The 24,803-nt window shown below is 35.3% G+C and overlaps 1 protein-coding gene across 8 annotated transcripts in view; it reads right to left on the reverse strand.

Moving 5' to 3' along the window:
* The window catches only part of EML5 (EMAP like 5), a 168,586-nt gene that overhangs the window by 103,668 nt on the left and 40,115 nt on the right, over positions 1–24,803 (reverse strand). For 5 of the 8 annotated variants that reach the window (XM_032405736.1, XM_032405735.1, XM_032405738.1 and 2 more), the window contains exons 3-8: positions 24,455–24,553; positions 22,575–22,643; positions 19,717–19,902; positions 17,877–18,012; positions 16,310–16,511; positions 2,578–2,715 (exon numbers count right to left, since the gene is read on the reverse strand). In XM_032405736.1, coding sequence (XP_032261627.1) covers positions 2,578–2,715; positions 16,310–16,511; positions 17,877–18,012; positions 19,717–19,902; positions 22,575–22,643; positions 24,455–24,553 — 830 coding nt within the window. Of the gene's footprint in view, positions 1–2,577; positions 2,716–4,547; positions 5,809–16,309; positions 16,512–17,876; positions 18,013–19,716; positions 19,903–22,574; positions 22,644–24,454; positions 24,554–24,803 lie in introns of those variants that run through there. The other 3 variants (XM_032405737.1, XM_032405740.1, XM_032405741.1) reach the window with 3 other exon arrangements.

Consider the following 24,803-nt stretch of genomic DNA (forward strand, 5'->3'; position numbering starts at 1 on the left):
GGGTGGGGGTGGTTGGGTGATAAACACTGGGGAGGGTATGTGCTATGGTTAGCGCTGTGAATTGTGCAAGACTGTTGAATCACAGATCTGTACCTCTGAAACAAATAATACATTATCTGTTTAAAAAAAAAAAAAAAAAGGAGATAGCAGGAGGGGAAGAATGAAGGGGAAATCGGAGGGGGAGATGAACCATGAGAGACGATGGACTCTGAAAAACAAACTGAGGGTTCTAGAGGGGAGGGGGGTGGGAGGATGGGTTAGCCTGGTGATGGGTATTAAAGAGAGCACGTTCTGCATGGAGCACTAGGTGTTATACGCAAATAATGAATCATGGAACACTACATCAAAAACTAATGATGTAATGTATGGTGATTAACATAATAAAAAACAAAAAAACAAAATAAAATAAAATTGGTAACATTTTTTATCAAAAGGAAGAGATGCTCTAGAAGTTATGTGACTTTGTGTTGGCACATCACCTTGTACCCCAAATTTAGAATCAGTGTGTTAGGATCTGAATCTATTCTATGTTTCTCCAATCACAATGTAACTACTCCTGTGAGGGTACTTTAATACTGCTGTACTTATGAAATCTGCTTCATGATATGAAGAATATGTACTGCAAACCAAGAAGAAACAGTGACCAGGTAAATCTAGGATTAAGAATATTTTGTGAGTTAACATTTTGTGGTTAAGCTACAAAGGCATTTAATAGTTATAATCACCATTCCAATGGTCCTGTCAGCAATGTTGGACTCAGTTGCTGAAATAATGACTTATTAGAGATAAGAACTTATTCACCCAGTTACTTGCATACAGTAATTGAAAAGGCAAGTAAATGTACAATTACCAAAAATAATCACTATTTTTTAATGCATAGAAGCTATATGAGAGGAACTCTTAGGGGTTTTACAAGCATCTTAAATTCTTGTTGCAAAACAATGTAAATGTACTTAATGCCACTGAATTTTGAAAGATGGTTAAAATGGTAAATTTTATATTATATATATTTTATCACAATTAAAAAAGTAGTACAAGAGAAAAATCTCATATCTCATTGTAAAAACCTGTCCCAAAAAGAGAGTCAGCAACTAGAGAAACTCAGAGGTACAAGAGAACATGATGTATCTGAAGCAGCAAAAGATATTTTATACAGTTGAAAGAAAGAGACTGAGGCAGAAAGAAACAGGCTGGAGAGATGGGTACTACTGGCTATGTTAAGGATTATGAACTTCAACCTAAGGACAGTGTAAAGCTTTTATCATATTTTAGAAAGAGGAGGGCTGCAAACAAATGTGTTTTAAAAGGCATCACTATAACTGTAGAGTAAAAAAAGTCTTGAGGGAAGCAAAACAGGAGGTAAGGAGACCAGCTGCAATGCTATCTCACCAATCCAGTGAGGAGATGGCAGAAGCCTATACAAGAGTACAATGGTGAGAATGGGAGGAAGCAGATTAATTTAAAAGCTCCTTGGGAAGTAGATTCTCCAGAACTCTGTGATTAACTAGACAAGGGAATTAATGGTTTCTGGATTGGGCAACTGAAAGGGTCTTCCCATTCACTAAGCTAGAGAAGAAGGATTTCATAAATACATATGCTTGTGAACACACATGGATCTACAGCAAAGTTTGTTTTTGTTTTTAAGAGAGAGGGTGTAATAGTTGGGGTGGGGGAAGTCAAGGGAGAGAGAGAATCTTAAGCAGGCCCTACACCCAAAAGAGGTCTGATCTCACGACCCTGAGATCATGACCTGACCCAAAATCAAGAGTCAGGCACTTAACCACTGAGCCACTCAGGCGCCCCTACAGCAAAGTTTTTTTTTTGTTTTGTTTTGTTTTTAAAGATTTTATTTATTTATTTGACAGAGACAGACACAGTGAGAGAGGGAACAGAAGCAGTGGGAGTGAGAGAGGGAGAAGCAGGCTTCCTGTGGAGCATGGAGCCCGATGTGGGGCTCAATCCCAGGACCCTGGGATCATGACCTGAGCTGAAGGCAGACGCTTAACGACTGAGCCACCCAGGCGCCCCCCTACAGCAAAGTTTTTAATAGCTATATAGAATTCAATTGAATGCACCGGACCTATAATTCAACATGAGATGCAAACTGCTTTAACAAATTTGTTTAACTTTTCTAATTATGCAAACAAACAAGAAAAGATGCAGGCATTTTTTTTCCCCAAAGAATAAAGCTGCAAATAACAACAAAAAACCTTTCACCCATTTTTAACTTCCTCAAAGTCACCACCACCCCCCTCCACCAATGGCAGAGGATCATTACTAAAAATCAATAATACCAAGGAATGGAAGTCAAAACCCAAATTTACAGCTCAAAATTTTAGCCATTAATCCACTAAGCATTCTTAAGCCCCAAAACAAGGTTTTTGAGTTAACAATTTTCCAACAAAGCCATTTTTATATATTTAATATTTAATAAAACTAATATCTGAAATATATATGTGTGTGTATATGTTAATATGAAAGGTGGGTGAAAATGAAATGGCTAAAAACAATGAGTATTGCATATTATCACTTAATAGAAATTTACTATCTCTTTCTATTTCTACCCCAATACCATACCTTACTCTAAGTACAGTGAATGAGCCATCCTTCATTCCAAGGGCAAGATGGATTCCATCTACATTTACAGCTGCACAACGAATTGGTTCTTCCATATTACACCTTGCTATTAGTGCATGATCTACTAGGCTCCATATCCTGTAACATTTAATTAAAATAAAAGAGTAATTAACTAATGTATGCTTAAAAATGATGAACTCTATGAAAAGATTTTGGTTAAAATAATAATCTAAGAAAGTAATATAAACCTAGATTTTTAACTATATGCTTTGTGGCAAGGAGTTCTAATCTATGAAAAAAGGAATACTGTTCACATTTAAAAGACAGGAGTTTATAGAATCTTTTATTTTTTTTAAAGATTTATTTATTTGAGAGAAAGAGAGAGTGTGAGTGGGGAGAGGAACAGAGGGAGAGAATCTCCAAGCCGACTCCGAGCTGAGTGGGGAGCCCAAGATGGGGCTTGATCTCACAACCCATGAGATCATGACCTGAGCCAAAACTGAGTCGGGACACCTAACTGAGCCACCCAGGTGCCCCTGGAATCTTTTATTTTTAAAACAATGTAATGACATCAATAGAGAAGAAGGATTTCATAAATACATATGCTTGTGAACACACATGGATCTACAGCAAAGTCTGACATCAATTTTTTCCAATCATTTATATGTGTGTGTGTATATATAGTATAGTGGTGTGTATATATATATATATATAGAGAGAGAGAGAGAGTCTTTTAAGAGTAACACTTAAGACTATGCAAATTCTGTCTGTTCCACACTCAAATGTTAGAAATCTATAACAGAAAGTAGAAAATGCCAATTGTTTGAAAATTAAGAATTATACTTCTAAATAATCCAAAGGACAAAGAAAAAAATATTAATGAAAATTAGTTAATATTTTGAAGTTATAATAAAAAATTTCATATCAAAACTTGTGGGATTCAGCTGAAATAGTACTTAGGAGGAACTTTAAATACAGATAACATAAAAACAAATGCTACAACTTAATGAACAGATATCTACCCCAAGAGGTTAGGAAAAGATCGGCAAAACTAGATTTTTAAATGTTTTTATAGCACTATCTTTTTCAAAAAATTCTATTTGTTGATGTTTTATGGGAAAAATGATTTTGTACATTGTGTTTATAGCTAGGAAATTTGTTAAATTATCTTTTTAATTCCAATAATTTCTCTGTATTTTCCTTTTTATTTTCTACATATATAATCATAATATCAGCAAACGAGTTGTTTCTTCCTTTCCAATCCAAATATCTATATATAAATGTATTATACATATATATTTAGCCTTACTGTACTGACAAAGACTTCTATACCTGAATATAATGATGACAAATACAATGGGGAAAGTGGACATCACGGTCTTCTTTGCATTCCAAAGGAAAATTTTCAATATTTCAACAATAAATATATTTACCAAAGACTTTATGCTCCACTACAGGGGTCAGCAAAAACCATAGCCTGTGGGCCAAACTGGAACTACTGCCTGTTTTTGTACAGTTTGGAAAGCTAAGAATGGTTTTTACATTTTTATTTTTTTAAAGGAAACTACCCTTTTTTAAAAAAGATTTTATTTCTTTGACAAAGACACAGCGAGAGAGGGAACACAAGCAGAGGGAATGGGAGAGGGAGAAGCAGGCTTCCCGCCGAGCAGGGAGCCCGATATGTGGCTCGATCCCAAGACCCTGGGACCATGACCTGAGCCAAAGGCAGACGCTTAAACACTGAGCCACACAGTCGCCCCGATTTTTACATTTTTAAATGGTTGAAAAAAATTAATAACATTTTGAGACATGGGAGAATTACAGGAAATTCAAGTTTCAGTGTCTGTAAATCACGTTTCATGGAAACACAGCCACACTCTTTGTTTACATATTATCTATGACTGCTTTCATACTACAGAGGCAGAGTGGAGTTGCTGCAAAAGGGATGGCAGATAGTATGCAACACTCACATCACTTTGCGCTGCTTCTTCCACGCACTACAAATTGCAGGGGCACAGTTGATAGAATTTCAAGTGCTAGGTGTGTTAACCACATACACCCATTGTGTCAAAATGAGAAGAAAAAGAGAAAAGTAAATTTGAAATTTTGCATTTTTAGGGCATAGTGAAGTGTAAATGACAGTTATTGAATTAGACAGTAAAGCACTGTATTTATTATGCAATGACACTATAGTTGCCCTAAAAAATACAGAGATAGATGAACATTACTAGACTAAGCACTCCTTGCAATATCTTTGACTCACAGGAAAGCAATGGTCAGAAAAATCAGAATTTAAAAATTAAAATGAGATGTCAACAAAAGTGTTTCTAAGTGGCTTGTTAGCCAAACAAGGAAAGCTATTTATTGGTAATGGATTAATTATATCACTTTAAATTGCAGTGGCTAAAGAAATGTGTCCAGAGAAAATAAATTTAAGATTATTAGCCTTTACAGTGAGAACAGTTTCTCAAAAACTTGAGGGTGTTGGGAAAACCACCAACAGTTAATTAAAAAACAAGACAAATAATGTTGAGTGGTTTCCTTGGATTGTGATGAGTCAACAGATGTTACCAATATTACTCAGTTGTTTATCCGAGGAGTCAATGCCAAGTTTGAAGTGATGGAGAATTAGCTTCTATGACTAGTCAGTGTGGAACAACTACAAGCTAGTATGTTTTCAAAGACATAAGTGAGAAAGAACTAAACCAATACAATGTAGGGTAGAATTAGATGGTGTTGAAAAACATGGATAGAAAAAAAATGGCCTAGGTAAATTTACAAAACCTGTAAAAATGTAAGGTGTTTAAAAAGCCTATGATTATTCATTGCATTATTCTTTAGCAAGTATTTTGCAAAAAAAAAAAAAATTGAATGTGTTTATGAACCAATAATGTTAACAATGAACTTCATTTGGTTTTGGGGATATAATCATTGTTAGTTCGAAGTTTTATCAGGAACAGAAGTTCAAAAACCTGACTTGCTGTACCACACATCAGTTAATGGCTTAACAGTGGTAAAGTTTTATTGCACTTTGTTGATCTCAAAGTCAAGAATGAAATTTTTCTGAACCAGAACTGCCCTTAACAACTGAGTAGCTTTGGAAATGAGCTTTCATGCAGATTTGATATTGTGTCTTAATGAATTCAATATAAAACTATAAGGCAAAAGCAGCACTTACATGTAAAACTTATACTGTGGTAAAGTTATCTGGACAAGAACTAATGCTGTTCATTTTTTTTTTTTTTTTTTAAGATTTTATTTATCCCCCTGACAGAGAGAGAGAGCACAAGCAAGGGAAGCGGCATGCAGAGGGTGAGGGAGAAGCAGCCCGAGGCAGGGCTTGATCCCAGGATCCTGGAATCATGACCGGAGCCCAAGGCAGACCCCGGTGCTCCAGAACTAATGCTGTTTAAATAACATAATTAAGCAGTTTTATACTACTCTTCCTGTGCTATCAAAACTTGAAATAAGATTTCTATTCCCACACAAATTTGCAGGCGATTATTGCCCAATGTTCTAGTAGAGTATGCGGACCTACTCTCCTTGGATGGGCCCTGGGTCTTGACATCTGCCCCTTGCCCTGGGAGAAAGCCACAAAGTCCAAGTTTAGTCAAAGGAAGAAAAATGCCCCCAGGGCAAAGTGGCACTGGCCCACTGGTGCTCCTAAAGTCCCATTTTCTTTCACAATTTGGCTAGTAGATCCTTAATATCTTGACTGTTCTTTGAAGATTTTACATTCTAACCAGCATTTTTAGTTGTTTTCAATGTGAGTTCCTTCCAAATTACTTGCCACCAAAAACAGAAACAGAAGTCTGATCAATTACTTTTAAAAAGATCAGTTACCTTTTTTCCAACAGCTATGCAGCAACTGGTAATAACAGTACTCCTAAAATGAACTATAAGATAGGTCCTAGCAAAGCACATGGGTAAAGTGTAGCCCCACACTAAATTTCCAGGTGGACACAGAGCTATGTGATGTGATTTGGGAAAAAAGAAAAATCTAAAAATTCTCATTAGGAAAGCAACAATTTAAAAAAGGTTGAGAAACACTGATCTAGATAATAACCATCAATGGCTGCTAATATGATTTAAAAAAGAGATTACATGTTAGATATCATCAGAGATACACATTACCACCAGGAAATATTCTTGGTGAAAATTCATAACTGTGTCTCATCAAATCTCTAGATCTACTTATCAGTTTATATAATACAGGGAAGAAAGAATGTATTAAAATACATGGAGTGTGCAATTAGCCAAATCCAGAATGTGGGGAACTCTGGAGGGCGAATACTTGGTTTCTTCAACAAAAAAATTGTAATAAAAAAGGGGGAGGGAGGAAGGAAGCTACAGAATACAAAATTTAAAGGACACATCAACAACTGCTCTATATGGACCTTCTTTGGAGCCTAACTCTAAGCCAAAGGAATGCTGTGTGAAGACAGTACTGTGGTGATATTTAAAGTTATCTTTTACACAAAAACATTTACAGATGAAATGGGGGAAAAAAACAATGACAAGGTGGGCAAAATATCTCAACTCATATAACTGACCAGCAGTTCTTAAAAATTGGAAGACTTATCAAACCACGAATTGATGAATCGCTGATACTCGGTCCTGGATAAGGCATGAGAATTTGCATTTCATATAAGGAATACTGATGCTGCTGGTCCAGGAACCACACGGAGAACCACTATCATAGACAATGGGCTAATTTCTTTAAAATGTAGACAGATATTAGATTATATTTTAAAGTAATTAGAGAAAGAACAATGAACTAACAGAAAATAGGCAAAGAGCTTCACCAGACAGGTCAGAGAAAAGGAAATACAAATGTTCTCTAAACATATGTAAACATACTCAACACACCTCAATAGGAGAGGTGCATGTTTTCACAACATAACAGGAAATCACTTCTTACCTTTTGGGATAATAATCAGTGCTGCCAAGGGTATGCGAAAACAGGCACTGCCATGCATTGCTGACAGGTATATAAATTGTTATTACCTTTGTATAAGACATTATCTATCAAAATTTAAAATGAATAAATCATTTGAACACTCAGAAGTTATCATAGAGATATGCATATTTACACATGTATACAATAGCATAGGTAAAAGAATATTCATTATGAGCACTGTATTTAATAGCACAAAACTGGAAGAACCTAAAGTCTCATCAGTAATGGGCTAGGAAACACCCAAAGAACAAATAATCTAATCAAGAAATGGGCAGAAGACATGAACAGACGTTTCTGCAAAAAAGACATCCAAATGGCCAACAGACACATGAAAAAGTGCTAACATCACTCGGCCTCAGGGAAATACAAATCAAAACCTCAATGAGATACTACCTCACACCAGTCAGAATGGCTAAAATTAACAAGTCAGGAAACAACAGATGTTGGCGAGGATGCGGAGAAAGGGGAACCCTCCTACACTGTTGGTGGGAATGCAAGCTGGTGCAGCCACTCTGGAAAACAGTATGGAGGTTTCTCAAAAAGTTGAAAATAGAGCTACCCTATGACCCAGCAATAACACTACTAGGTATTTACCCCAAAGATACAAATGTAGTGATCCAAAGGGGCACGTGCACCCCAATGTCTCCAGCAGCAATGTCCACAATAGCCAAACTATGGAAAGAGCCTAGATGTCCATCAACAGATGAATGGATAAAGAAGATGTGGTATATATATATATATATACACACACACACACACACACACACACACACACACACACACACACAATGGAATATTATGCAGCCATCAAAAAAGGAAATCTTGCCATTTGCAACGACGTGGATGGAACTAGAGGGTATTATGCTAAGCGAAATAAGTCAATCAGAGAAAGACAATTATCATATGATCTCACTGAAAGAGGAATTTAAAAAACAAGACAAGATCATAGGGGAAGGGAGGGAAAAATGAAACAAGAAGAAACCAGAGACGGAGACAAACCATAAGAGACTCTTAATCTCAGGAAACAAATTGAGGGTTGCTGGAGTGGAGGGGGGTGGGAGGGATGGGGTGGCTGGGTGATGGGCACTGGGGAGGGTTATGTGCTATGGTGAGCGCTGTGAAGCGTGTAAGACTGATGAATCACAGACCTGTACCCCTGAAACAAATAATACATTATATGTTAATAAAAAAAAATAATGGACTAGGAAGATAGTAGAATAGGAGAATTCTGAGTTCACCTCCTCCCATGTATACCTGGAAGCAACAGCTACACATAATGCAAGTCACTCTGAAAATAACCTGAAGATAAGCAGAACAGATCAACTACAGCTAACAACATAAAGTAGCAGCCAAAATGAGAAGGGTTGGAGGACCAGAGACATGGTCAGGTACCACACCCCCAGCATAAGGACCCACAAGCAGGAGGAATATCGCATGTGCGGAGGTCCACCCTGAAGGGCAAAGGGATCAAGCCCCACATTAGGTACCCTAGGCCCTAGGTACCTACACTGGAAAGATGAGCCCCTGTAATGTGTGGCTTTGAAAATAAGTGGGGCTTAACTACAGCAGCTTTGAAAATCAGCAAAACTTAACTCCAGGAGAGCCAGAGGGTTACTGGGAATCAAGACTCTGCTCTTAAAGGGACCAGCACACTTTATCACTTGGTCAGAGACCCAGTGAAGCAGCAGCAGTTTGAAAAGCACCTGGTTTACATCTGAAAGAGAATGATTAATTTTAGGGTGCATGCTGGAGGGGCAGGAATCTGTAGGAGCTTTCTCTGGTAATGGAAGTACTAGCAGGTACTATTTTCTTGCCCTCCTTAAGCCTAGCTGACACTCTATATTTATCTTGCTAGCACTACTTGCCCTACAGTGGGATTGCCCTACGGACCCACTTCACCCAACCTACCTGCCCTGGCAGGTGCCTCTCCAAAATGACTCCTACTCCACCACACCTGGTGAGCAGCCTCAGTCAGGGCTGATGTCTCCCCAAAGTGACAACCACCCTGCCACACCTGGTAGCCTAGCCCAGACAAGTGCCCCTCCAAAATGATTCTTGCACCAGGGAAGGGGGGCCAGCCCCACCTACCAGCATTCCCACATCAGCTGTGGCCCAATCACAAGAGGGTGCACACAGCCCACACAGGGGACACACCTGGGGCACCTGGTTCTGGTGACCAGGGGAGGTTACACTACTGGGCTCTGCAGGACACCTTGTACACAAGGCCACTACGTAGACCAGGAAAAACCAGGAAGTGTAGCTGAACTACCTAATATATAGAAATAAACACAGAGAGTCAGACAAAATGAGACAAAGGAATATGAATATGTTCCAAATTAAAGAACAAGACAAAACCTCAGAAAAAGAACTAAACAAAATGGAAGAAAGCAATCTACCAACAGAGAGTCCAAACTAATGGTCATGAAGATGCTCACCAGGCTTGAGAGAAGACTGGATGAACTTATTGAGAATTTCAACAAAGAGAAAATACAAAGAAAAAAACAGAGCTGAAGAATACAGTAACTGCAATAAAAAATACACGAAAAGGAAGCAACAGCAGATCAGAGGATGCAGAAGAAAGGATCAATAATCTGGAAGATCAGTAATCTGGGTCATGGAAACCACCCAAGCTGAACAGCAAAAAGAAAAAAGAGTTTTTAAAAAAAAGAAGACAGGTTAAGGGATCCCTACAACATCAAGCATACTAACATTTACATTATAGGGGTCCCAGAAGGAGAAGAGAGTAAGGGGCAGAGTATTTGAAGAAATAATAGCTGAAAATTCCCTTAACCTGAGTAAAGAAACAGACATCCAGGTCAAGGAAGCACAGAAAGCCCCAAACAAGTTGAACTCAAGAAGTCCACACCAAGACATATAATAATTAAAATGGTAAAAGTTAAAGAGGGAATCTTAAAAGCAGCAAGAGGAAAGCAACTAGTTAAATACAGGAGAAACCCCATTAAGGAAATTAGTTGACTTTTCAGCAGAAACTTTGCAGGCCAGAAGAGAATGGCATGATACATTCAAAGTGCTGAAAGGAAAAAACCTAAAGTCAAGAATAATCTATCAGGCAAGATTATCATTCAGAAATGAAGAGACAGTTTCCCCAACAAACAAAAGTTAAAGGAGTTCATTAACACTAAGCCAGCCTTACAAGAAAGGTTAAGGGACTTCTTTAAGCAGAAAAGACCATGAGTAGACAAATATTATGAAAGGAAAAATTTTCACTGGTAAAGCAAACACATAGTAAAGGTAGGATATCAAACACTTATAAAGCTACTAATAGGGTTAAAAGATAAAAGTAGTAAAATCAATTATATTTACAAAAATTAGGTAAGGCATACACAGAATAGAAAGATGTAAAATACAACATCATGCACATAAAATATGGAAGGAGAAATAGCTATGAAGTGCTTTTATTTATTTATTTATTTAAGTAGGCTCCATGCCCAGCCTGGAGCCCAACTCAGGGCTTATCTAACAACCCTGAGATCAAGACCTGAGCTGAGATCAAGAGTCTAACATTTAATCAACTGAGCCACTCAGGTGCCCCTGCAGTGCTTTTTGAACTTAAGTGACCACCAACTTAATATATGCTGCTTTATATTAGGATATTATATTTAAACCTCATGGTAACCACAAACCAAAACCTAAATAGATACACAAAAAATAATGAAAAAGGAATCTAAGCATAACACTAAAGAAAGTTATCAAACCACATGAGGAGAGAGCAAAAGGGAACAGAGAAGAACTAAAAACAACCAGAAAACAATTAAGAAAATGGCAGTAAGTACATACATATCAATAATTACGTTTTCTTATTTTTTTCATTTTTATTTTAATTTCAGTGTAGTTAACACAGTGTTATATTCATTTCAGGTGTACAATACAGTGATTCAACAATTCCCTATATTACTCAGTGCTCATCCAAGGTAAGTGTACTCTTTTTTTTTTTTATTAACATAATGTATTATTTGTTTCAGGGGTACAGGTCTGTGATTCATCAGTCTTACACAATTCACAGCACTCACCATAGCACATACCCTCCCCAATGTCCATCACCCAGCCACCCCATCCCCCCCACCCCCCTCCACTCAAGGTAGGTGTACTCTTAATCCCCTTCACCTATTTCACCCAGCCCTCCATCCACCTCCTCTCTGGTAACCATTTGTTCTCTATAATTAAGAGTCTATTTTTGGTTTGTCTTTTTTTTTTTTTCTCACTTTGTTAATTTTTTTTTTTCCCCTTAAATTCCATATATGAGTGAAAGCACATAGTATCTGTCTTTCTCTGACTGGCTTATTTTGCTTAGTATTATAGTTTCTAGATCCATCCATGTTGTTTCAAATGGCAATATCTCATTTTTTATGGCTGAATAATATTCCATTGTATGTATATACCACTTCTTCTTTATTCATTCACCTATTGATAGACACACTTAGGTTGCTTCCATAACTTGGCTATTTTAAATAATGCTACAGTAAACACAGGAGTACACATATCCCTCTGAATTAGTGTTTTTGCATTCTTTGGGTAAATACCCAGCAGTGCAATTACTAGATGGTAGGGTAATTTATTTTTTTCAGGAACTTCCAAATTGTTCTCCACAGTAGCTGCAGCAGTTTGCATTCCCAGTGCACAAGGGTTCCTATTTCTCCACATCCTTGTCAACACTTGTTTCTTTCGTTTTTGATTTTAGCATTCTGACAGCTGTGAAATGATATCTCATTGTGGTTTTCATTTGCATTGCCCTGATGATGAGTGATGCTGAGCATCTTCTTATGTGTCTGTTGGCCATCTGGATGTCTTCTTTGGAGAAATACCTGTTCACATCTCTTGCCTACTTTTTAATTGCATTACTTTTTTTTTCATTGATGAGTTGTATGAGTTTTTTGGGTTTTTTTAAAGATTTTATTTATTTGGCAGAGAGAGAGACAGCCAGAGAGGGAACACAAGCAGGGCGAGTGAGAGAGGGAGAAGCAGGCTTCCCGCAGAGCAGGGAGCCCGATGTGGGGCTCGATCCCAGGACCCTGGGATCATGACCTGAGCCGAAGGCAGATGCATAACGACTGAGCCACCCAGGCGCCCTGTATGAGTTCTTTATATAATATTAGATACTAGCCCTTCACTGAATGTCATTGGCAGATATCTTCTCCCATTCAGTAGGTTGTCTTTTAGTTTTGTTGGTTGTTTCCTTTGCTGTGTAGAAGCTTTTTATTTTGATGTAGTCCCAGTAGTTTATTTTTGCTTTTGTTTCCCTTGCCTCAGAAGACATATCTAGAAAGATATTGTTGTGGCCAATGTCAGAGAAATTACTGCCTGCACTATCTTCTAGGATTTTTATGGTTTCAGGTCTCACATTTAGGTCTTTAATCTATTTTGAGTTTGTTTTTGTGTGTGGTATAAGAAAGCAGTTTCATTCTTTTACATGTAGCTGTCCAGTTTTCCCAACACCATTTGTTGAAGAGACTTTTTCTCATTGTATATTCTTGCCTCCTTGATCGAAGATAAAATGATCATATAATCGAGGGATTCTGGGCTTTCTATTCTGTTCCACTGATGTGTCTATTTTTGTGCCAGTGCCATACTGTTTTGATTACTATAGCTTTACAATATAATTTGAAGTCCAGAATTGTGATACCTCCAGTTTTCTCTTTTTCAAGATTGCTCTGGGTATTTGGGGTCTTTTGTGGTTCCATAAAAATTTTAGGATTATTTGTGCTAATTCTGTGAAAAATGCTGTTGTTATTTATATAGGGATTGCATTAAATCTGTAGATTAGTTTGGGTAGTATAAACATTTAACAATATTTGTTCTTCTAATCAATGAGCATGGAATGTCTTTCCATTTCTTTGTGTCATCTTCAATTTCTTTTATCAAAGTTTTATAGTTTTCAGAGTAGAGGTCTCTCACCTCTTTGGTTAAGATTATTCCTAGATATTTTATTATTTTGGGTACTATTGTAAATGGGGTTGTTTTCTTAATTTCTGTTTCTGTTGTTGCAATATTAGTGCAACAGATTTCTGTATGTTGATTTTGTAACCTTACTGTATTCATTAATCAGTTCTAGCAGTTTTTTAGCAGAGTATTTACAGTTTTCTATATATAATATCATGTCATCTGCAAAGTGTGAAAATTTTACTTCTTCCTTACCAATATGGATGCCTTTTATTCCTTTCTCTTGTCTGATTCCTGTCTAGGACTTCCAGTTCTATGTTGAATAAAAGTGGTGAGTGTGAACATCCTTGTCTTGTCCCTGACCTTAGGGGAAAAGCTCTGTTTTTCCCAATTGAGTATGATGTTAGCTGTGGGTTTTTCATATATGGTCTTTATTATGTTGATGTATGTTCCCTCTAAGCCTACTTTGTTGAGGGTTTTCATCATGAATGGATGTTGTACTTTGTCAAATGCTTTTTCTGCATCTATTAAAATAGATGTAGATCATATATTATTTATCCTATCTCTTACTGATGTGATTTATCACATTGATTTGCAAATACTGAATCACCCTTGCACCCCAGGAATAAATCCCACCTGACTGTGGAACGATTTTTTTAATGTATTATTGGATTTGGTTTGCTAATATTTTATTCAGGATTATCACATCTATGTTCATCAGAGACACTGGCCTGTCTGTGGTGTCTTTACGTGGTTTTGGTACAAGGGTAATGCTGGCCTCATTGAATGAATTTGGAAGTTTTCTTTCCTCTTCTACTTTTTTGGAAAAGTTTGAGAAGAATAGGTATTAACTCTTCTTTAAGTGTTTGATGAATTCACCTGTGAAGCCTCTAGACTTTTGTTTGTTGGGAGTTTTTGAATTACTAATTCAATTTCACTGCTGGTGATCAGTGTTCAAATTTTCTATTTCTTCTGTTTCAGTTTTGGTAGGTTTCATGTTTCCAGGAATTTATCCATTTTTCCTATATTGTCCAGTTTGTTGGCATATTATTTTTCACACTATTCTCTTATAATCCTTTGCATTTCTGTGGTGTCTGTTGTTACTTCTCCGCTTTCATTTCTGATTTTGAGTCCTTTCTCTCTCTCTCTTTTTTTTTTTTGATGAGTCTGGCTGGAGGTTTATCAATTTTATTGATCTTTTCAAAGAACCAGCTCATGGTTTCACTGATCTGTTCTATTGTTTCTTTAGTTTCTGTATCATTTATTTCTGCTCTAATCTTTGTCATTTCCTTCCTTCTGCTGGATTTGGGTTGTGTTTGTTCTCTTTCTAGGTCCCTTAGGAGTAGTGGTAGGTTGTTTGAGCTTTTTCTTGTTTCTTGAAGTAGGCCTGTATTGTTATAAACTTCCCTCTTAGAACTGCTTTTGCTGCATCCCAAAGATTTTGGACCACTGTGTTTTCATTTGCATTTGTCTCCATGTATTTTTTATTTTCCTCTTTGATTTCTTGGCTGACCCAATCATTGTTTTTTTTTCTTTTTACTTCCAAGATTTTATTTAAATTCAAGTTAGTTAACATATAGTGTAGTATTGGTTTCAGCAGAATACAGTGATTCATCACTTACATATAACACCCAGTGCTTATCACAGTGCCCTCCTTAATGCCTATCACCCATATAACCCATCCACTGACCCACCTCCCTTCCAGCAATCCTGTTTGTTCTCTATACTTAAGAGTCTCTTATGGTTTGCTTCCCTCTGTTTTTATTTTATTTTCTTTTTCCTTCCCTTCCCTTACATTCATCTATTTTGTTTCTTAAATTCCACGTGAGTAAAATCATATGGTATTTGTCTTTCTCTGACTGACTTATTTCGCTTATTATAATACACTCTAGTTCCATCCACATTGTTGTGAATGGAAAGATTTCATTCTTTTTGATGGCTGAGTATTATTCCATTGTGTGTGTAGATATATATGTGTATGTGTGTGTATACGCACACACACACACACCCCACATCTTTTTTATCCATTCAGCAGTCAATGGGCATGTGGGCTCTTTCCTAATTTGGCTGTTTTTGATAGTACTGCTATAAACATTGGGGTGCATGTGCCCCTTCGAATCAGTATTTTTATATACTCTGGATAAATACCTAGTAGGGCAAATGCTGGGTCATAGGGAGGTTTATATTTTTAACTTTTTGAGGAACCTCCATACTGTTTTCCACAGTGACTGCACCAGTTTGCGAGGAATATAGTCAAAATTGTAATAACTTTGTGTGGTGACAGAGGATAACTATACTCATTGTGGAGAGCATTTTGTAAAGTATATAATTGTTGAATCACTATGTTGTACATCTGGAACTAATGTAATACTGTATGTCAACTACAATTTAAAAAAATTATTTGGTCGAATATATTACAGTATATCCATGCAATGGAATATTTTTTTTAAAAGATTTTATTTATTTTTTGAGAGAGAGTACAAGTGTGTGGGGTGGGCAGATGGAGAAGCAGACTCCCCACTGAGCAGGGAGTCCAACATGGGGCATAATCCCAGGACGCCAGGATCATGACCTGAGCTGACGATAGACACTTAACTGACTGAGCCACCCACGCATCCCATGCAGTGGAATATTATATGGCTATTAAAAAGGCAGAAATAGCTGTGTACATTTTGATATGTAGCTAACTCCAACTTATGTCATTAAGAGAAAAAAAATCTTATAAATTGTTAATTCTACTAAGTACCTATTAATTATGTTCATTTGTTACATTGTAAGCTGTTAATATTTAAATTGAAGTGTTTTTATTAAGTTTTTCTTATGTTTGTCTAAGGATAAATTCCAGCCTATGCAATTACATTTTCATTTGCTTACCTGACTGAACGATCATCACTTCCAGTCACAGCCAAAGGTTTTGTAGGATGGATGGCAAGTGCCCAAAGTTCACCTTCACAATGCCCTTGCATAATTAGGAAAGGTTTATTTCTTTCATGCACCACAATTTCGAAAATTTCACTGTCCTGTGTTCCAACTAGAATGTGGTCACCTCGCCAACAAACACTCCTCACAGACAAACCTAATCAAAAGTAAATTGTATTTACGATAAATGCTATTATGATATAATGCCAATCTGCTAAATCAATTTAATTTTTGTACCTTTTATACCTTAGATGTAAGATAAAAGGAATCTGCAAGTCTTTGATCCATACATTTTCTTCAATTATCCATGTTGTTTGCTATATGGAATGATACATCCACATAGCAAATGATATGATATACCTAATTTCTATGCATCCTTCAAGACATACATTCTTCTTCCTTACTAGACAACTTTAGTCATAGTCTGACCACTTCTTCAGCCAAAGTCTTATAACAACATAGTCTCCACCATGCAAAAAGTAACTATTCAGAAACTACCTTTAATTGTATTATTTTTTCTCTTATAATAATCTGACTTTTCATGTGTCTACATTTCATTTCTTCCATCTGCTCACAAAATCATTAGAAGGAGAGACTTCTATTTTTTCCATATATTCCACAGTCCCTTTTGTAACCTCAGGAAAACTAGTGTTTCTGTTTCCTCATCTGTATAATGTGGCCAACATAAAGGTGCCGTGGACTTCACAATGTTCTTGTGAGGGCCAAATAAGAAAAAGTGTCAAATTATTTTGCAAACTTTAAGGTACAATAATGCTTAGCAAACCTAATGAAAATAATAAAACAGTTAACATTTACTGGATGATTATTTTGTGCCAGACACTTTTAAACATTTTACGTATATTAAATTAGCTCATTTAATCCTATGAGATAGTTATTCTCACTTATGGATGAGATTAAATATGTAGCCCAAGGTCACACACCTAGTAATTGACTGAAATAAGGCTTAAACACAGACCTCTGCAACTTCCAATCCTACTCCTACAATACCACACTAGTGAATAATGTTTTTTTAATAGTGATTCTGTTTTATTATATCAATTTTTTAAATCCCCAAAAAAGAAAGTATCTCCCAATTGCTGACAAATTTGGATGAAGGAAAAACACATCTACATGCATTTAAATGATCCTGAACAAAACTTTTCCCAATCCTCAACATACTTTATTTTCAACAGTTTGCTAAATAGTTACATTTAGCATTCTAATAGTAAAATATTTTTAAAATCCAAGGTTACCTAAGCAAGCACTTATCACATCTCTAAGTCCCATTTTAATAAGCATTAGATATACAAAAGAATCCTTGTCATAACAGTAAACCTAGACTGTCTTTAGGCAAATTCACCTCTCCAATAAAAGGAATTCAATTAAATGCACACAGTACAAAGGGGCAAATTTGAGTCTCATTTATATTTACAAAACATACATTTATATTTACTAAAAGAAACAGACAATCTTTGCTACATTTAGAATTTGCCTAGTAGTGAGACATTTGTTTTGTTATTACCTTTGTATCCCTGGTCTGTTTCCCTGAGATCAATCACAGTAATCGGTTTAAAAGTTAAATCCCAAAGACGAATACAGCCATCTCTGCCACCAGTAGCAAAGCCTTCTTCACAAGCATTCATACTAAAAATTCCTGCCTAGCAGAGAAAATAAATTTAACAATATATACTCTTTAAGAAAAATCTACTGTGTGTAGGTAGAAACCCACTTTAAAAGATTTTGATATGACATCGGAATAAATGGAATAAATATCAGAAAACACAAATGAAAATCTAGAAATAACTCTCTCTCTTGTGTGTGTTTGTGTGTGTGTGTGTGTGTGTGTGTGTGTGTGTGTGTATGAGCACAATATATGACCAATGATACGGGCATAACATAAAGTTAAACCTACACCACGTATAAAAATGAATTATAGACATAAAATTCTAAATGTAAAAAAATAAGTAAGTTAGAAAAGAGTCAGAAGAACATTTACGTAACTTTGAACTATGAGAGTCCTTTTATGCAAGGCAGGTTACCCACAAGCCACAAAGGAAAACAATTTTTCATATAAGATATTATAAGCAAAGACAAACAGATTGGGGAAATATCTGCAACGTGTAGGACTGTTTAAGGGTTAACACCCCTTATATACAAGTGAGTAAAGAAAATCCAACAACAAAGGTAACAAAAAAGAGCAAAGGGTAAGAAAAACCAATTAACAGAAAAGGAATTTCAAGTAGCCAATAAAATATGAAATTTCACAAATAGGAAACAATTAAAACAAGAAGTTACTACTTGCAGCCAGAAAACAACCCAAAATTTTAATGGTGGTCACATCCTGTACTGAGGAGTATGAGGAAGAAACTGGTATTTTTATATACTAATGAGGAAAATGTGAGTTGCCACAATCTTTGTGGAAAAGAATCTGGTATTTCTGGTCTTCAGATATTTTGCTCAAAGCAAGTCTTGTTCTAAGTGGTTCTTTAATATATTTAATATGTAATATATTATTTAATAGTGGGTCATATTAATACATTTAATAACTTCTCTACTTGAGATCTTACTGCTAATCATGTGGCAGCTCTGCACTCTCTAGTTCCCTTCTCTATGTAAGGGACCCAACTACCCAAAATCCTTAATCAAAAAAAAAAAAAAAAAACCACTACAAGGTTTTCACAACAGATTTTTCCCCGATTTGTTAACTTTTTTATTTTTTATTTTATTTTTTATTTTTTTTTTTTTTTTTTTGACACTTTATTTATTTATTTGAGAGAGAGAGTGAGAGACAGAGAGCACGAGAGGGAGGAGGGTCAGAGGGAGAAGCAGACTCCCCGGCTGAGCAGGGAGCCCGATGCGGGACTCGATCCCGGGACTCCAGGATCATGACCTGAGCCGAAGGCAGTCGCTTAACCGACTGAGCCACCCAGGCGCCCTGTTAACTTTTTTATATGAAAATCTCATGAATTACAAAACTTAAATTCCTTTGCCACTCACTTAATGAAAGAATGATATTAAAATTTAAAAGGTATATTTTTTCTAGAATTGTCCCCAAATTTCCCACTGGTAAACTAGCCATAAGAGTACTAGCTTTATTCTAATGTAGTTAACCTAGAATACTTTTAGGTTGAATTTAACAAGCCTTTTATCAACACTATTCTGAGAAAGATACCATATTAGAGCAATGGTTTGAACAAGGTACTAATTATGCTAATTTAATAAATATCCATGTGTCAAATTGCATAATGTTTCTTCATAGTAACTGAATTGACTAGAAAGTCTGCTATATTCTATATCTTTCATTCTAAGACAAGAAGGTAAGTAGTTATCTAAAAGTATTTAAAATATGTAAATATACTTACAGTATGGGCTCCTTGTATTGTCCTTATAAGATTGATTCCTTTCCAAACATATATATCCCCATTAAGTGCACCAGAATATGTTAATTCATCCCTTGCACAGGCCAGGCACAAAATTGTTTGAAGGTCACCAGTCTTACCAAAGACCCCTCGTTTTGGGGTCAGAGCATTTCCACATAAACTCCAGAACTAAAAGGTACACAGTATAATCAAATTACCAAAGAATGTTTATAAATAAAGTAAAATATTTCTAATACTTTGAAGCTACATTAGAGCAGCAGACTAAGAATTACCTAAGAAATCCCCTTATGAAACATTAGCATTCAAATGTTCACATCCTCATCCTAGTGTTGTCAATAGCTAGATTATAGCAGATAAATCACTGGTTTCAATCCTTATCTATAAGAATAAGGGGGGTGAACTAGATTATTTTTAAAATAGGCTACGCTTCCCTCCTTTGGTCTCTGAAAAAAATCTACTTGAAACTCAGACAAGTAAAAGAGTTGGTTATGCATTAGCAATGAAAATGAAGATAAGACACCATACACTAATAGGAAGGAGGACCAAACCTAATGTTCAATCTTTGATGAAGTAAAGATGGGAAAAAAATGTTGCTCTCATTGATATTTTCAAAGCTGAGCAATTCCTTTACTTGTAAAGCTTAAAAATAAGAGAGATACACATTTGGGATAATTTGTTCATTTTTAGGAGAAAACGGAAAGTCAAACATAAATCTTCATTACCAGGGTTTTTATTCTTTTATGTGGATTCAGGTAAATTTTAATAGTTTGCAGAAAGAAATAAAGAAACAAAAATGGAACAGGGCAAGGATATACAGAATAGTTTTGCATAAAGAAATCTGGCCCAGAGAATAAACTCAACTTTATAATAAGTAAATTACCACTTAAAGTAACATAATTTGTTAATAATAAAGATCTTACCTCTTTCAGATCTTATTTTAAGACCTAAAAATCTTAAAACCTGAAGCCTCAAAAAACTAAAAATTATGATGCTTATCCATTCAAATAACTAATGAATGCTTTAATCAATGAAACTTTGATTTTTAATTCTAAAAGCTCCATGATTCCTGTGCACAAGGATAGCTAGTTCTCTTCCTTTCAGCAAATCCCTATTTCAGTCTATTATTTTCATCTAGGTGAGTGATTCTCAACTTTGGCTGCACATTAAACTCACCTGAGGGAAATTATAAAACATGGTATGCCTGGGCCCCCACCAAAATAAACTGAGAGAGAATCTCTGGGGAGTCAAACCCAGGTATCCAAATAATTTTCATGCTCAGAGTAAAGGAACTATTGTTTTATAGTCCAGATCAATGCCATCTAATAGAACTTTCTGTGGTGATGAAAATATTCTCTCTGTACATATACTGTCTAATAGAGTAACCACTGGATACATGTGGACCTTAAGCATTTGAAATGTGACTACTGGGATGACTGAAGAAATGATTAAATTTTATTTAATTTTAATTAACTTAATTTAAATAGCTACATGTGGCTAGTTGCTACTGTACTGGACAAGGAAGTTCTAAATCATCTTTGGGACTTAGTGTCCTCACACGTACTGCCTGCAAAAAGATCTACCCTACTTTTCATTGACTCTACCAAAAGAAAAGAAATTAACTCATAGTAAAAATATAGTTTTTTTAATTAAAAATATAGTTTAATTCAGAAGAATAGTTTGTTTAAAACCTGAAAATGGAACTTTCAGTTTCATTTACAATATAAAACAGTAAGATCTGTTTATTAAGTTGCCAATAATTTAAGTATTTTATATCAAGTACTACATCAAACATCATCTTGTTCATCACAGATGAAAAAGACAAAAATTTCTACCTTCACAGTGCTTATACTATGTACCTGAAACCTAACATAGAGGCTTTTGCTACTGAATATTTGTTCAAAAATATTTAATACTATTCATTATCAAATCAGTACCAGAATATCAAAACCAGAATTGCAGTGGCAGCTAAAGATGCTTTGGAGAAAATGTGGATGGAAGTGAGCATATCAAAGAAAGAATGTGAACACAGAATCTTACCAGGAATTAACTGTTACAAGGAACTGTTAAATCAGATAATGGAAGAAAAACAAGTATTTCCAATCTGCACCAGGGATTTAACAGTAACTGTAAACCTAAGAATGAATATCACCACTGACTATATGGTTTCAAAACCTGAACTATAATTGTAAAACAAAACCCAGAGCTTTCATAAGCAAAATAAACCGTGGCTACCAAAGGCTAAGGTCAAATCAGAGAGTAAATACAGAGGAAAAGACAACACTTTCAGAAAGTTGACCATGTGCTAGGACCTATGACAAGCACTTGAATAAATACTGCCTTATTTAATCCACTTTATAAGCCACAATTCTAAGATGTGAAAAAAGCTCAACGAGGCTACATGACTCATCCCAGGTCAAACAGTGCTAAGTGTAAATGGTAAAGCCAACTCTGCCCATGCTGCTTCTGCCACACCACCCTATCTCTGGGAAAGAAACCTCTTACTTTTCTTGGTTTCTGATGCTCACATTTTACTCTGTAAGTGAAACATGAGAAGACAAGATGAACAGAGTAAAGCCTACTTCACAAGACTATAAATTCCTTTATGAACAGTATTTTATTCATTCCCTACTCATACCTATATCCCTTACAGTGCCTCACACACTATAATGACACAATAAATATCTGTTACGTTGAACATCAGAATGTTAAAAATGTTGACATTTAAAAAAACAAGTACTGTCAAAATCCTAAGACTACTCTATGTTGTAAATAGTGTGGTATGTACTTGGCAGCAGAGAGTAAGTATACATGACTATTATAAAACAAGACCCTTCTAGTACCTTGATATGTTTTACACCACAGCTGACAAGTTTATTTGGCTGGTACAAATCCCAAGAGATATCAAATATCTGCAAACAAATCAGATTCATGGTTAAAATACTTATTTTCAGAATCATTTAAGAATCCATCCAAAAGGCCAAAAACCCCCAAACCCTACCTATCATAAAACAATATTCCTCACTAAGTAATAATCAGAATCCCACACTTCACAATCTTATGAGAAATAAATATGTAAATGATATGAACAAAAACTATTTCTTAGCTTCTATGAACTTTACAAAACTAGTGAAGTGAAAATTAATACCTCTATTTTTAATTTTTTAAAAAATTTGGTCCATAAGTAACAAGAATAGTTCACCAGAACTAGGGCATGAGGCAGGTACCTACATAATTTTTACAGAGGCAAGATCCTGAATGGAATGTACATTTAACACTTATACAGCTAGAAATAGAGAACTTTAAGTAATTGAAATAGAGTACATTTTTATAGCCTTCTATCATACAGAACTACTGACATAAATAATCATAATATTTATTTCACAGTATAAATTCTGCTTTTATTTTTTAGCTTTGTTGTTTATGGGTCAAACAAAACTAACCTATACTTAAGGTTTGGAGATCCCAGGCTTTGTTCTTGTCTAAAACTCCCAAAACTCTAAATACATACAAACCATTTTTGTTATAAGAGCAAACAATAAAAAACCCAGCTGAAATAAAATACACATTAGACTCATGCACTTTAATAAAAGAAAAACTAACATTTGAAAAATAATTTCATAGAAGAAAAAATCATTGTTAGTCTTTACCATGTTTCTTTGACACCTACCTGCATAATCACCTAACATGCTTATTACCTTTAAATATGTACAAAATTATTCTCTTCAGTGATAATAAAGAATATGTCTTATAAATTAATGTTTAACAACTCACCATTACACAGATTATATGAAAACCGTATTGTGCAACTTTAAAATACTAACCACCAAAATAAAAATTCTGACAGTACCATTTTTCATAATAATCAATTTACTAAATCCAAAGTGTGAAATGCTTTGATCTAAGTCAGAATACACAATTGTCTAATAAAATATACCTAACACTTTAATGATCTAAATTGTGTTTGTGAGTGTGTAACAGGCCCCTTTGAGAATCTGCTAAAAGACAAGTGTATTTACCAAAATGCAAATACACACAAAATTTTCTATATAACTTTTATAGATTCATAGATTCCACTCCCCCCACCCAGAATTAATGACTACATCTCCTGTGCTGATTCAGATTGGAATTTTACTACACACACAAAAAAAATGAGAGATTTTTAAGGGTTTATGATAAAGTTTTTGATGTATGTTTATAAAAGTAGTATAATATTTAAATAAAAAGCTGACTACAAAGTATTTTCTATATTAACTTAAACAGCTTAGAATAAGGAATATACTTTTAATAAGTTTCCAAAGTAAAAAATGTTAGGTCTCTGAAATTTTTTAATAATATATAATTTCAAATTCACACACAATATCATGTTTCACTTTAATTACGATATGTACATAATAAACCAGTGATAAACAAAACTACATAGACCCTAGGCATGAGCCGTTCAATTTTTAAATGGGGGTCTGAATAACTTAAAATTCATCATTTTCACTGAAGCAAACAATGGTTAAAAGTTTTGTGCTAACACTTCACATATTGAGTCATATCTTTGAGTACTACTATATATATACAGTTCTAAAATTTTATGAGTATTTGCAATTGTACTTTAAATTTTTAATTACATATGAACTATCTGGCAATAACAAACCATGGAAACATAGAATCCCCTGGCTCTCCTCTTTTTCCCATCCAATACCCAGTAGAAACCCCAAAGGAGAATACTTACTCTATCTGTGTGACCAGGGGCCATAGATAACATTTTTCCCCTCTTCCAATCCCAAACACAAACTGCATTCTTTGAATCAAGTCCAACCGAAACCAAGCGCTGAATTATATCCAAGAAGTCCATGAGGGAATAAAAAGGCAAACAAATAAAAAAGGAACCAAATTATAAATGGCAAACAAATTATACTCATGGGTACTATAAACTTACACATCAAAACTTACACATTTATATTATATAGACTTCACAGAGAAAGGCTGGATGTATTTCATCTTGTTAATATTCACATACGTGTAGTTCTTCACAATAAGGAACAGAAGAGACTTCCATTCTAACGGTAGGACTGACAAAA

This window comes from Phoca vitulina, unplaced genomic scaffold (genome assembly GCF_004348235.1).
Source record: "Phoca vitulina isolate PV1807 unplaced genomic scaffold, GSC_HSeal_1.0 scaffold7, whole genome shotgun sequence".
NCBI lineage: Eukaryota > Metazoa > Chordata > Mammalia > Carnivora > Phocidae > Phoca > Phoca vitulina.